The sequence below is a fragment of the Falco rusticolus genome, chromosome Z (genome assembly GCF_015220075.1).
Source record: "Falco rusticolus isolate bFalRus1 chromosome Z, bFalRus1.pri, whole genome shotgun sequence".
In the NCBI taxonomy this organism is placed as follows: Eukaryota; Metazoa; Chordata; class Aves; order Falconiformes; family Falconidae; genus Falco; species Falco rusticolus.
Window position 1 is genome coordinate 57,673,363 of NC_051210.1, and position 14,797 is coordinate 57,688,159.

General features: G+C 39.1%; 1 protein-coding gene across 4 annotated transcripts in view; it reads right to left on the reverse strand.

The window, feature by feature from the left end:
• Positions 1-2,839: 2,839 nt before the first annotated feature.
• Positions 2,840-14,797, reverse strand: part of FAM169A (family with sequence similarity 169 member A) — a 37,892-nt gene continuing 25,934 nt past the window's right edge. For 3 of the 4 annotated variants that reach the window (XM_037373607.1, XM_037373608.1, XM_037373604.1), the window contains exons 11-13: positions 14,630-14,795; positions 13,601-13,807; positions 2,840-12,847 (exon numbers count right to left, since the gene is read on the reverse strand). In XM_037373607.1, the coding sequence (XP_037229504.1) occupies positions 12,305-12,847; positions 13,601-13,807; positions 14,630-14,795 (916 nt within the window). In that variant the 3' untranslated portion in view covers positions 2,840-12,304. The remainder of the gene's footprint in view (positions 12,848-13,600; positions 13,808-14,629; positions 14,796-14,797) is intronic. The other variant, XM_037373606.1, reaches the window with a different exon arrangement.

The following is a 14,797-nucleotide window of genomic DNA, read 5'->3' on the forward strand; positions in this document are numbered from 1 at the left end:
ACAGTAGTTTTTTGGCTTAGATATATTGTGTAAAAGCTTAATTCAGCTCACACTCCTACTGATGGGAGATACAGCCACTGTTTCCCGTGATGGCTGCTGTAACAGCTAAAGGTGCAGAAGAACATGCTAACTCGGGAGCTGGAAGAATGCAGCTAGAATCTTACTGCAGACTGACAACAGAAATTAAGCACTCAGTTTGATACTTGCCTCTGTAGAAGCATGGACGTGAGAACGTATTAGGAGCATGGGGCTGCAGGATGGGAAGATAACTAGGAGGGCAGCTATTCTCTTCAACCCCGTCATCCTGCCTTACCTCATGTCTTTCTCCCCTTTGCTTCCATGACTGCATTAATGGAAAGAATAAGGACTGGAGAGTGTAGCACTGTAGTCCCAGCAAGAAAAGAACAGTTTCAGAAGTTTACATTGGGGTTTAAGATGTGAAATTTGAGAATAGTGTGATAGGCCTGATACTACAACTACTTGTAGATATTTTGGTGACTTTAAGAAACATTCAAGAAAAACTAAAGGTGACAAGCATCAACTGATCAATATATATTAAGGTTTTGTCCTTGAAATACAAGAAACAAAAGCTGCTTCTAAGGTGGAGCCTTTCAGCAATCCTGTATGTAACTACACCAGTAATATAATCAATCAAGAATTTGGTGGTAAACAAACAGCACAATCTATCACTACAAATAAACATCCTCGCCATTTTATATTCCTACTCTTAAAACAGTACTTCACTTCAAGCCAAGGAGCTTTTAACACAAAATCCAAGTCAAACCCATATAAGCTGTCTCCCGTTGATGAGGGCACTCCTATCTCTCAACACTGTAAGAAGGAAACTTTTAAACAAAATGCTTAACATATTTCAGAAGCCAGAATGTAAATAGGAGTGCATGGGTGTGGTGGTGTGCCTTCCCCCCACCCCCACCCAAGCTTTGTTTCAGTGGCAGTGCTCAAGTAGCCTGAGGCTGTCAAAATGGATGTGTCTTGGAAGTGGATGTGTCCGGTTGTGATGGCTGTATCTGACTCAAAGTGGATTCCAGAGAGACAAGTAACAACAGGAGCCAAGGGCTAATTTGAACAGTGCGCCCACCTAGCAGTGCCAGTCAAGGTCCGAGTCAAGCCAAGTCTGAAAGAAACGAACATCTGTAATCAGAATGCAAATATGACTATTAGTCAATTATCTTACTCCATTAAATAGTGGACAGCCCAAAGCCCGTTGAGCCCTCCTGCATGGCAGCAGGCTGCATGCCAGAATCTCCCCTTGGGTAGGGGCGCCCCTCAAGGTTACTCCCTGGGGCTGCACAGATGATCGGCAAGTGATTAATAGCATGACAGAACTTCGAAATCTTAGCTAAGTGGTATAAGGGATTGATTGTGCACATGTAATATTTTAGACATAAACTGTTGATTAAGGCTGAGACTAAGCCTGGATCCAGGTGCACCTAAACTGCCTGCTGAGAAGTTCAGAGCACAAGGGGGTCCTTTCTGAACCTCAACTCAATGGGAGGGTCTCCCTGACAGTTTTGTCTGACCTGTCTTCTGTGCAGTAAATAATAAGGTGTACCTTGCCATCAAATCTTGTTAAACCACTGTTGCATTTACTATCAAACCATTAAATAAATAAATAAATAAAACCACTGTTTTATACCAATAAACATATTGCTGCTTCTCTTTTACGAGCGAAGTGCGTCATCCTCCATCTGTGACAGTGGGGGTTTTTTTGCATTAACAAAAGTCTAAGCTAGAGGTGGTCACATGCAATAAGCAGGTTGAGTAGCAGATTATAGAATCACTGTTAGTGTAGTTACGGTTGGAAGGGACTCGAGATGGTGTAGTGCAAGCCCCCTGCTGAAAGCAGGGTCAGCTACAGCAGGTGTCCAAGGGCCACATCCAGTCAGGTTTTGAGTTTCTCCAAGGACAGAAACTCCACCACGTCTCTGGGCAACCTGGTTTGGTGTTTGACCACTCTTAGAGTTTAAAATGTTTTATATTTAAATAGAATTTCCTATATCCCAGTTTGTGCACACAGCCTCTTGTCCTGTCACTGGGCCCCACTGAGAAGACTCTTGCTCCACCTTCTTATACCCACCCCCCATATTTATACACAAGGTAAGATCCTCCTGAGCTTTCTTTTCTTCAGGCTGAAGAATAGCAGCTCTCACCCTCTTGTATGACAGATGCTTTAATCCCTCAATCATCTTCCTGACCAGGTCATGTTTTAGACCGTGAACTCTGGCCAGGAAGTCAAGCTAGCTGCTTTTGTACCGGCTTTCAAACTTCTCTTACACTATCTGACAGAGACAAAACAGATAAGCCTCTGTTTTAAGTTCTTGTTGCTTTACCCTTTACTGCACATTAACAAATAACATGAACAGAATAATTTTCTACAGCTGTCTCAAGAACATCACTACATTTTGTGCTCAAAATACATGACTTGTTGGCTGAATAACACAATTGTTGCACATAAAATGTTTTAATACACCACACTGTAGGGAGCTGGTTACAGCATTTCTAGTTGGCTTGTCTGCAGCAAACTACACCAGTAACTGCTAAGTTTACATCATCTTGCATAGGTCGTATAAACAGCAGAATGCATGCTGTAACATTCAGAAGAGCCTATTCTGCACCCTTTTTCATAAAAGTCTTACACATAAGCTAATTAAGTACAGGAAATTATTTTAATTAATAGAAGATTTTTCCATTAATAATCTTTGACCTTTTAAAGCTCCTTGGTAGCAGGTTGTAACATTATGCTAGTTCTAGTGAACTGAACCACTTTAAAACATTCTTCCTGTACAGCAGAAAGGACTCAAATACTAAAACCCAAGAAAAAAATAATCACAAAATATAAGTTTAATTACTACTTCAAAATATTCCAAAAGCAGCCAAGACAGTACTAAAAAAAGGAAATCTATCACTGTAGCAAGACTTAAGTACAATACTCTAGAATAGCAATACATCTTCAATAAACAGAGTATCACTAGTTTAGAAAACATCTAACAACGCGTTTGTGAACAGAAATCTAGAGGTGTATCATCCTGCAAATAAAATTTTAGAATGGTCATGTAAAGCAGAGAAGCTGAAACTTAGGCCTATTTGTTGCTATGTTTAACTTAGTGCTGATGACACTGTCAATTATCAATTTGATTACAGACATCTACAAATGAAATGGTATTTAAAAAGCAATAAACAAGGGTCAGACATAATTTCAGGTAAGTTAAAAGCACATTTGAAATAAAACATGTACATTTTCATGTAAAGTGCTATGAAGCATGAGAACAGCAAACAAGAATTCTGCATGAAATGAAAACAGACCAAAAAAGAATGGGGGAGAAGCAAATCAAATCCTGTTAACAAGCAGTACAAGAAACACATTTGAACAAATGTTGGATTCAAACACAAAACAATTTATCATTGAAGTGCAGTGCTGAAGTTACAAATGAATGTTCTTTAAACTCTATTCCTAAACTATATAAAGCTCAAAAATAATACTGCTTGCTTTCACTGTACACATGTAGATCTACAGCATGTTGTAATAGAATTTGGTACAAATTTGTATAAAGTTGATGTTTTAATCATTGGTTGCTGGTGCAGTAAGATCTTAAAAATCTTTTAAGAATTTCATTGTAATAAGACAGACAGGTAGCAGACCAAAAAAAATTGCCCAAGCCTAAAAACCACTGGTTTTCCCAAGGTAAAACACTTCAGTCAATACAACTGCCAGGTAAGTTCCCTTGCATTAATGTAAAAGAAGGTATAGACTATTAAACTGCTGTTCCAATGGGACAGTCAGTACAGCAATAAAAACTATTATTTAAAATCACTGTTAAGATTTTGCTACAGTCTTTACTGCAAGACGATTGATGCCAAAGAAGTTGTTACAGAAATAAATGATGCCCTTTAGTTCAAAGTACTGCTGTGATCACAATTAGAACAGTGTCGAGTTTTCAAGAGTGTACCGGTTATCAGAATTGCTAAATGCATCCCAACTGTCCACATTCTTTACCAAACTGGCTATCAGCTACCATTTCAAGTACCCCACATCTACAGAGGTATCTACTTAAGAGCATACTTAAAGATATGAATATTTAAAGATGTTTAGTATTTAAAACTGACTCACTGAAATGAGATCAGAAATCTGATTGTTCTCAGTAGAAAACAAGACCGTCCCAATCTAATAATCTTGTTGTAATATTTACGTGTTCAGTATGCAAATGTATTAAAAGAAAGATACTAATGGTATCAGTTCCAATTTAACCATGAAAAGTAAAAGCCAGATGACTGACATTACCTTCTCAGAAACACAGTTTTCCAACCTCACAGAGAACACAAGTGATAACCACACTTCTCAAAAATCCACCCAGAAGTAATTGAAATAACTGGGACTTAGTTTTCATAAGCAAAAGAACCCTTAACTTTTTGGAAGTGGATATATTTATATCAATTTGATGAGAAACAGCTGAAGGAGGAATGTGAAATGATCCAAGGAACTGATAAGGCTAACAGAACACAGACACAGTGACCCTGAAGAGTCCAGCAGAACACAGTGACCCTCAGGAGTCAATGCTGTGGAACTAGCATAAAAAAAAACATTTGCAGACCCACTAATTGCTCAGACAAACTAGGCAAAAGCAACCTGTCCTCATCATAATATAATCATAACAGTAAAAGTATTCCCCTTGAGGCAGAAACTTTGAAAAAGTAGCCGCCCTGAACCTCTGGAGCATGTGCATTGTACATAAGGTAAAAAGTTATAGCCGATCATGTTGTACAACTCGTGTTTGTTGAACTGTATGTAAACCTCCTAAAACCAGGAAAAGGTGTGCTAGCTTTGCTGATTTACCGCTCAGCACCCATCTCTGTGCAGGCATAAAATAAACAAATGTCTCAGCTCTGTGTGTTAATCAGCTTTTGCATACTGGCCGAAGAACCCTCATTTTGCGACGTTTTTGGTGATCCAGATGAGACAGCCATAAGGCCTTGCCTGGATTGTCTTCCCATCCCCAACAGCGGACCAGACCGGACAGAGCTCCAGCATGCGCCACCCTACTGACTGGGGACTCCTCCAGATGCTCTCTAAAGTCAAGGTGACAAGTGACTCAAAGATAATTTGTAATTTGCAAACAGAGATATTTGCATAAGGGCAAAAGGGGGTGAATTACTTACAAGTAAGTGTAAAATTTAATTATAAATTAGATTGCTTCTGTGGAAGATTAGGTCACATGTAGAGGCTTGGCAGGAGTGCCCTAATTGGCCAGGGAGTCAGAGATGAGTGCACACAAGGGAATTACCGACCTGGGGAGGGTGGGCAATGAGACCCAACAAATCTGAGTACTGGGTTGAAATGGGATCAGGCCAACCCATAATTACACCCTGTAGTCCTTTGGGTTGTATTTTGAAACATCGGAGTAAGTTTGGGGGTGATACGATGACTACAGATAAAGAGATACTGTAATGACTAGTGGCCAAACTATAAATTGGACGATGATGAACAGGGGGCCAGAAAATGGGTCTTTATAATTTAACACCATATTACAATTCATACTCTTTTTTTCATTGAGGGGGGAAGCGGGACAAAGTGCCTTTTACTGATACCTTTATGACTTTGTACAGAGAACTAGATATTCAGAAGAAGTGCCAGCTGGGGGGGAGATACATTGATGCTGTGCGGGCCAGAAAAGGAGTGTATGTGGAGACGCATGTATATGCAGTAAGAATGGGACTGTATGTTGTAGTGGGGAGGAACCAGAGGACGTACAACTGCTGGTGCCCATAGCCCCACTCCTACAGGGTACAAATTCAGAAAAATCACCATTATTTCAAAAACAAAACAGATGTGTGATAAAAATTTTAGTCCTGTTCCTAGCAGGACCAGGGGGCAAATCCAATGAATGAGTCAAGCACCTCTGAGATAAGCAGTGGGGGTGGAGGGCTTACAAGTTTTTGTACATGCCGTTTACGACCTCTTATTTATTGAGCTGGAAACTATCAGTTCTTACTAGGAAAACCCTGACAGAATGTACTCGCTTTTGGGAACTACAACATTGATGCATAATCCCTATATAAGGTGAGACAGGGTCCTAAAGAAAGTCCATCAGATTTTTATGAAAGTTTTTGGCTAGCACACACAAAGTAGATAGATTTAAATCCAGATGAGGAAGCTAAATCAGAAAACGTTTAACATGTTATTCATTGGACAACCATCACAAGAAAAAAAGTTGCAGAAGGTTGACAGGACAGGAGGAATGGTCTATCTTGCAGTTGATAGAGGGAGCATATGAAGCGTGTAAAAACCTAGAGGAGAAAACAGATCAAGAACAGACTAGGATGAAATTGCAGACATCTATATTGGCAGCAGCTGTAACCGACACTGCTACAGGTAACAGAGGAACAGGTAGAGGAAGAAAAGGGGAAGAGAAAGAAGGGGGTTGGGAAGAAATCTGCAAGGTCAACGGAAAAACTAATGTCCCCACAGGGCAGGCAAAAGCAAAATCAGTCAGGAAGCACTGATCACGTTGGAGGGTTCAGATAACAAATGGAGACCAGGCAAGAACACTTAAGGCCTCCCCAGCTGATCCCCTGGTTCCAGTAAAGCTGGGGAATGATACCATAGATTTTTTTAGTAAGACAGTGGGGCCACCCACTCAGTAGCAACAAGTTGTAAAGAGCATCTCAGTAAAACTACGATCCCAATTGTGGGGGCAACAAGAAAAAGGACTTTACAGCTGTTCTTACAACCTATGGAATGTATGATTAGAAATACTAAACTAATTCACAAGTCTCTACATATGCCAGAATGCCCCCTCCCTTTATAGGATGAGACTCACTATGCAAATTGAATGCTCAAATAATTTTCTCTGAGAACTCCATACAGCTCCATATCCCACCTAATAAGGCTTGGCAAGCTCAAGTTTGTTTGCTGACGGATAAAAGTTCAGAGGAGCTTGAAGAGAACATCCCAGATGGTGTATTGAATATGGCAATTCCTCTGGGTATGGGCTTCAAAGATACCAGGTAAAGCAAAAAATTAACTCAATTAAAATGGAACTGAAACCAGGAGTAAGACCGGTAAGAGTAATAATTTATTAGATTGGAAATATGTAAAAGATCTGAGCCTCTGAAAAATACTTTTGTACTATATAGACCGCTTAGAGAATGTCAGTCTGAGTTCCATACACCAGTCCCGTCCATAAGGAAACCTCACTCTCAAGAATATTGACTAGTACAGGATCTAAGAGTAATAAACCAAGTAACAAAAGATACACATCCCACTGTACCAAATCCTTACACCTTGCTGGTCTCGGTACCTGAAACCAATGCTTATTTTACTATGCTGGATCTGAAAGATGTTTTCTTTTGCATTCCGGTGGATGAGTGTTTTCACCTTTGAACAGGGAAACCTTTCTACAAGAAGGCAGACACAGTTATGTTGGACTGTTCTGATACCAGCAATGCCAGAGGGTTAATGTATAACCTTAGCATATGTATATCCTCAGTATATGTACAGCCTTAGTATAATTATTAGATTGTAATCAAGAAGTCCTTGTACTACTGTAATTGTTAAGATAGTCATCAAGAAGACGTGGTATTGAATGGACAAGATTTATGATCTAACTTGAAAGGAACACCTAGAATGAAAGAAAAAAAACGACTGAATCTCACGGAAACCTAGCAGGTTTTGCCAAGCAACATCATAAAAGGATGAAGATGACCGGGTCATGAAGTATTTAGACATTAATTTGGGTTGCAAAAGCAGCCCTTTGACTCAATTCAGAAGAAACTATGCATGTGCAAAAGGAGAGAATTACTGTAAATGAATCCAGGGAAGATAATTGAGTATGTACGTGACTTTGAATAATTTAATGCATATGTATGATTATACAGAATATAAGGAACAAGTATTTGAGTATAAGGTGAGCCCATTACCTGTGCTCCCAGCGCCATAATAAATAATGCTGCTTTTTAAACTTCAAAACAAGTCTCAGTTTCTGTGACTGGTCTTTCAGCAACACTTCCTCAAGGATTTAAAGACAGCCCTACTTTATTAAGTGAGCCGTTGGCTGAAGCATAAGAGCAGTGGTGAAGAGGTAGTAACAATGCTACTCTTTTACAGTACATGGACACCATTTTGATTGGAGTTGACACCGAACAAATCTGCATGGAAGCAATGATAAGCTTATTGAACTTTTTGGAACTAACAGGATACTGAGGACTAGCAGGATACTGAGTTTTTAAAAGGCAAGCTCAGAAAACAGAAGTTATTGTTTAAGGGCTCTGGAAATTGGGGAAGATCAAAGTTAATATTTATATGGGCTCTAAATATGCCTTTGAGGTTCTATATGCTCACATAGCTATTTGGAAAGAATGAGGACTAATGAACTTCCAAGGATAATGTTATGAAGTGTGGACAGATCCTAAAACTATCCAAGCAACATTGAAACCAAAAAAGTAGGCATAATCCACTGCAGAGGCCATTAGAAAGGACTGGGAGAATTAATTCAGGGAAGTACAAAAACTGATTTCACTGCAAGAAGGGCAGCCTTGCATGAATAGGTAATTGGAGCCCTAACACCAGACAGAAAATTAACATGAAACCTCTCCGGCACTCAGAAGGAAAACCAATTGGCAGAAAACATAAAATGCTCAAAGAATATGGAAGGATGGTGGGCAACTCTGAACCAAAAAGCCATCACTACAGCCAAAATGATGAAAATTTTCCTCAAGAAGTAACATCAAGAACCTCACATGGGAGCTGATGCTATGTTAGGTGGCACCAAGAGGTATGCCACAGGGCCAAAAGTTCGGTAAGCACAGACACAACAGTTAGGAGATGCTAGATTTGCTCCACAAATAACCCCAAGATCCACAGGAAGCCACCAGCAGGCAAATTAAAAAGGGGCATAAGCTCTGGAGAATACTGGCCGAGACTTCTCTGAGTTACCAATATGTGGACAATGTAAAGTACCTGCTTGTCCTAATAGATACATTTTCTGGATGGCCAGAAGCTTTCACTTGCCACAACAACTGGGCTGTGGCAGTGGTTAAAATCTTTAAAAAGTAATCTCTAGGTTTGGAATCCCTGAAAGTTTAATCCCTGACAATGGACCTCAATTTTATTTCAAAAGTAGCCCAGTGAATGTAAAGAATTCTCCAGTTTAAATGGGATCTACATACCCCTGGGAGGCCACAGTCTAGTGGAAAGTAGAAAGGATGAATTAAACCCTTGAAAGGCAAATTTCAAAGTTCTGTCAGGAAACCCAACTTAAACAGGTAGACATCTTAACAACTGCCTTAGCCAGGGTCAGAATTACCACCCAAGTAAGTGAAGAAGGAAGCCCTTTTCAAGTATTTTATAGAAAACCATACCCAGTTAGTAATATAAAAATTGGAGCAACTAGATGCATATCAAGGGAGAAGGAATAATGTAGGATACTTGCTGTCTAAGTGTTATCATCTTTACACAGGTAAAAGCAGCTCCCTCAATCATGGACATTAATCCCCATAGGACCATTAAAAATAAAACTGACTAAGACTAATGAAAAACCAGATTCTTAAATTGAAAAACTGTTCATACTCATGTAAGATTAGCCCTTATTTAAGATATATTTTGAATGTGAAGAGCAGGGACCTAGAGATGAATGGATTTTACATCTTATTGTTGCTCTTATCTAGACTTGAAATAACTAATACTAACTTGATTTTACAGCTTATACAACTTTAGAAGAAATCTAAATGTAAACCAGATCACTACTTGTTTGCCTACTTCAAAGTCTGCTGAATCACCTGTGCTATGAGGAATCCTCACAACAATATAGGAAAATATGTGATAAAGTGGACCTAATTTAATAAAGCGGTCTTTGGTCTCAACAATCACAACAATGGTGGTAGGATTAGAGAGAATACATAAAGACATTGTAATAGAAGACAGATTAATAGGATATATCAGAAAATATATCTAAGTCTCAAAGAGGTGAATTGATAAGCAGCTGAAGGAGGAATGTGAAATAATCTAAGGAACTGATAAGGTTAACAATACAGACAGAAGACAGTGACCCTCAAGAGTCAATGCTGTGGAACTAGGATAAGAAAAACATGTGCAGACCCACTAATTGCTCAAACTACCCAAAAGCAACCTGTCCTCATCATAATATAATAACAGTAAAAGTATTCCCCTTGAGGCAGAAACTTTGAAAAAGTAGCCGCCCTGAACCTCTGGAGCATGTGCATTGTACATAGCAAGGTAAAAAGTTATAGCCGATCATGTTGTACAACTCGTGTTTGTTGAACTGTATGTAAACCTCCTAAAACCAGGAAAAGGTGCGCTAGCTTTGCTGATTTACCGCTCAGCGCCCATCTCTGCAGACATGAAATAAATTTCTCAACTCTGCATGTTGATCTGCTTTTGCACACTGGGTGAATAACCCTCATTTTGCAACAATGAATTGAAGTACTCAGCAGACAAATGTTTAGTAAATCTTGCTCTAAAAATGGAAGACAAGTCACAATATACTGTATGCAACCACCCTTTAAGCTACTAGCCCACAACACCCCCAAATTCTTAGCAATGCAAGAGATGTTTTCTAGCAATTTTTTTTAACACAATAAATCTTAGCAGTAGAAGAGAAGCCATACAGAAGTAAACAGAAGATTTGTCTTATGTGCCTTATAGAAAGTACTTGATTAGTTTTAGAGATGAAGGTTCACTTGAATGTTTATAAACAATCACAAAAGATCTTGAACAATTACCAGTCATGGCATTCAGGAGTACCTGTATGTACACTGATAAGGCTACACAGCTACACGCAATAGTTCCAAGAAACTCAAGAGTTCACTCAGTAATCCTGTGCACTATGAATCTAAAGTTTTCATATAAACTGTTCTCAACAGCTTTAAAAAGAAAGTATAGTACTTCATCAGCTGAAAGAAGTACAAATACATCTTAGACTGTTAAAATATATTATAAATACGATTCAACTGCATAAGCACAAAATGCAAAACCAGATTCTTGCATCACTTCATAAGAGGGATAAAAGTTAAGACAGCATTGCAACTATTCAAGTGAACCTTGTACTCAGAAGTCCTGAACAGCAATTTCAAGACACCTGTATTTTTGAGACACTGCGGGAGACTAGTTCACTCACATTAGAAAAAGCATATAGCAGGACAAATAGTGGTGTGACTTCCCATTCTTAGAACCATTGTTCTTTCTCCTGGATTTTTTAACCCATTATGAGAGGAGCTTCATTTATTGGAAGAAACACACTGCAAACTAAGAATAACTTACTGTTTGACAATTAAGTGAAATATATGATTTTCAGGAGAACCTCTGAAGGAAAACATGTGAAAAGCCTGTTTTATTTTTGTTTGCATTCAAAGTTTAGTTGCTGCTTTTAAGAAAAGCTGTGAACTAGGAAGCTATCATCTCAGAAGTGCACCCAAGATAGGAAGAGAAAGTGGGAATCAAAGTTACTTGCAAGCAGTCACCTGGTAACTCCTAAAGGTGTAGAAGTTTCATACTAATGAATGTCACAACCATCTGAAAAACAACTCACAGGAGTCACACCTGGCAGACAGCATTTTAATAGTTACCCCACAGCACCCGCCTAGTATTTGGAAAATACAAAGCACTGCTTCCATTCAGACCAAAACGAGATAAAAAGTTGTCATACCCTTTTCCTGTAACATAACAATTAACCAAGTAACCACTCAAACACATGCAAGTAGTTAGGAATGCAGTTCAGACACTTCTGTATATGTACTGGGAAAACTTAGTTTTACCAAGATGCTCACTTTGGAAACTACAGATTGTTTACTTTGTAGGCATCTCTTAATCTTCACATAAAGAACTTCATTATTAGAGTGCTATGGCAGAACTGCACTGACCATGTTTCTACTGACTCAGCTGTTCCAAGTTATTCTCAAAGAGAGAAGCTGTTGTTTTAATCTGCTGGATTACACCTTCTTGCATATTTTGAGACCTAGAATTACAGAATCTTACATTCTCTTAATCTCAATATGCAAACTGTTCCCTTTGCTAGCACAGTTGTATTTATTCAGCATGTATCCTTTATAAAAGGAGGAGACTGGCTATTTACTTTCACACTCAGATGAAGCTTAACATCTAGTGGCTAAAAATTCAAAAACACTTGAGGAAAGGTGATGAATCCCAAGAGGAAGTCCAACCCAGAATTTTAAACATGTGTCCATGTCCCATATGGTTTAGTTACACCCTAGTGTTTTACACAAAATAATAACTTTCTTATAAATAAACAAATTAACAATCAGTATTTCATTTCTAAGCTGGCTTTCCTTTTTTCTTGAGTGGACCTTTGTAGCCTTTGGCCTTTCTTCGCAAGGTTCTCCGATCAACAATGGGCACCTCAATTTCTGCTTCCTCAGAGCTGCTGTCAGCAGCCCGCTCTGTTGTCTGCGTGTACTGATCCATCTGCTCAGGAGACTCTTCTGAGTGCTCTTCCAATTGGTTCTTCGGTCCTTCCTGTCCAGGAAGCTGCTGAAAAGAAACACCTTCAAGTTCAACCACTATCAAAGAACTCTGACTCAAGCCAACAGGGGCCTCCTGTGAGTTGTGCCCTGCTTCCTCATTTTGATCTTCCAATGAGGAAGTTGTTTTGGGCAACATGTTTTCAGAAACAGATTCATCTACTGCTTCAGTTACCATAGAGCTGGGCAGGCCATTATCAGAGGGCTCTTCCTTCAATGCCAAAGCAGCTGCATTTTCAACAGCGATCTTTTCAGATTCTTGCTGCTCTTCAGTACCCTCCTCCTCTACTAATGTACCTCCTTCTGCCAGCACTTCTGAATCAGTTGCATTTGAAACCTGAGGGTAAAGGGGAAGGGTGCCAAAACAACCAAAGGGAACAATCAGTTGAAGATACAAGAGGCTGAACAACTACTGCCCCTAGCTAGCAACCTCAGAAGGTATTTTGGCATTCAGCAGGTTTTAATACTACATGTACAGTCAATAAGTCAGTTCTTTCCTCCTTTTTGCATGAGACTATTTTGTGAACTGCTTTTGACCCAGAGTTGCTCTCCTATTTTCAAATTATTGAAAGGATGATTCAGGTACAGTAAAAACATTCTGAAATTACTCCCAAGAAAAAAGATGTGTTTTATGTTTTAGACATACATAGTTATTTTGCATTCATAACAATCTGCTTTTGCACTATAAACAAAAAAACCCAGTAAAATCTGTGCCCTAGAAGGATATTTTGCCAGCAATTAATTGCTTGTATACTTCTTCAGGGTAGAATTACTAGACAAAGAAAGAATGTGGTTTTCACTCACATCCAACTAGTATTTTAGTGAGAAAGAGCTGTTTCATTACTGCCAGGGCAAACTGGAACAACATATCTTTTTTTCGTATCACATGCATACATGTCCCCCTTCTGCATATTAAGACACAAAACATTAGTATATTCTATTTACATCATCTGGCCTAGTAATTGCTTCTCCCAAGATTTCATATGATGGTAGGGGCTACTTTTTATCTGTTAGTTAACAAAAGAAAAGCCAGCAAGGTATGTACACTCTGAAGGAAAGATAACTTCACATTTTGCTTCAATTCTCTCACCTTCTCTGATACAGTGTCTTCTGAAGGTTTTGCCTCAGACTCAAGGATTAATGGAACACACAGTGTTAAAGGTTCTTCCCCTTGACCCTCAGGCTGCAATTCTGGTTCACCACATAGAACTTCATTTGCTGTTTCCTCTTCAGACATAAGTGGGGTCTTACCCCCTTCTTCTGTTACCTCACCATTATGAGGTTCTGATGGAGTTTCCTAAAAAAATATATATTTTTTTTAAATACCACTTTTCTAAATCAACCTTATGTCCAGCCATTGCTCCTCAACACTAGTGGGTGTATCTGTGATCTACATTTGCAGCTTAATGTGAGAAGCAGATAGCTCAGGTACCTAGAAATGCATAGTAAGATGGCGGAGCACCTAACTTATCCTGCATGAAACTTCTGACCGTAGCTTATATACTGCCAGGAGCCAAACCAAGCTGTTTTTGTGTCTCGAGCATACATCCTGCAATGGTTCCCTGAACCTGACATAGCGCGAGATCTACCTTCTCACCCACCAGTAAGATCACCACCTTGAAGGTATGGCTAGGCACAAAGGGTACTCAGATTTAAATTCAAGCTGTTAACAAGTTGTAGATAAAAGTTGAATTTAAACATCAAAGCAGGTAAGCTTTAAGCAGAGAACCAAAAAGAGCTCACAGCAGTCACTAAAGTATGCCAGCTATTGGCTTCTTTTTTAAAAACTTAATAAGAGATACTGGATCAGATCTTGACCTTACTCCAGTTCTCCAGAATATATGAGTAGAAGAAATCAAATTAAGAAAGTTAGGTTGGTAGACAAGCTAGAAATTCACCTTACTGAAGATCATATAACTATTATTCAGAGAAAGTATAATGAAATACACCCTAAAAGTAATTCTATACTGGCCTTAGTTTCTCAGATAACTTTTCAATGAAGCATCACTATGAAAATCAAAGAGTTGATAGTCACATGGATCAAGTAAGCAAGGACCATATTTAACAGAAACTGTAGTTGTATTCCAAATATCTGCTATCACTATCACATCCAGCTCACCTCCTTCTCACTCTGCTTCTCAGGGGGTGATACATGTAGCTCCTCTTCTGATACAGCCAGGTCCTCATCTTCAGCAATCATTTCATCATGCTCCACAATAGTAGAATCCTCTAATATCACTGACAAGCTTTCAGACCTTCCAGATGTGCAGGCAGGAAATTCCAGCCT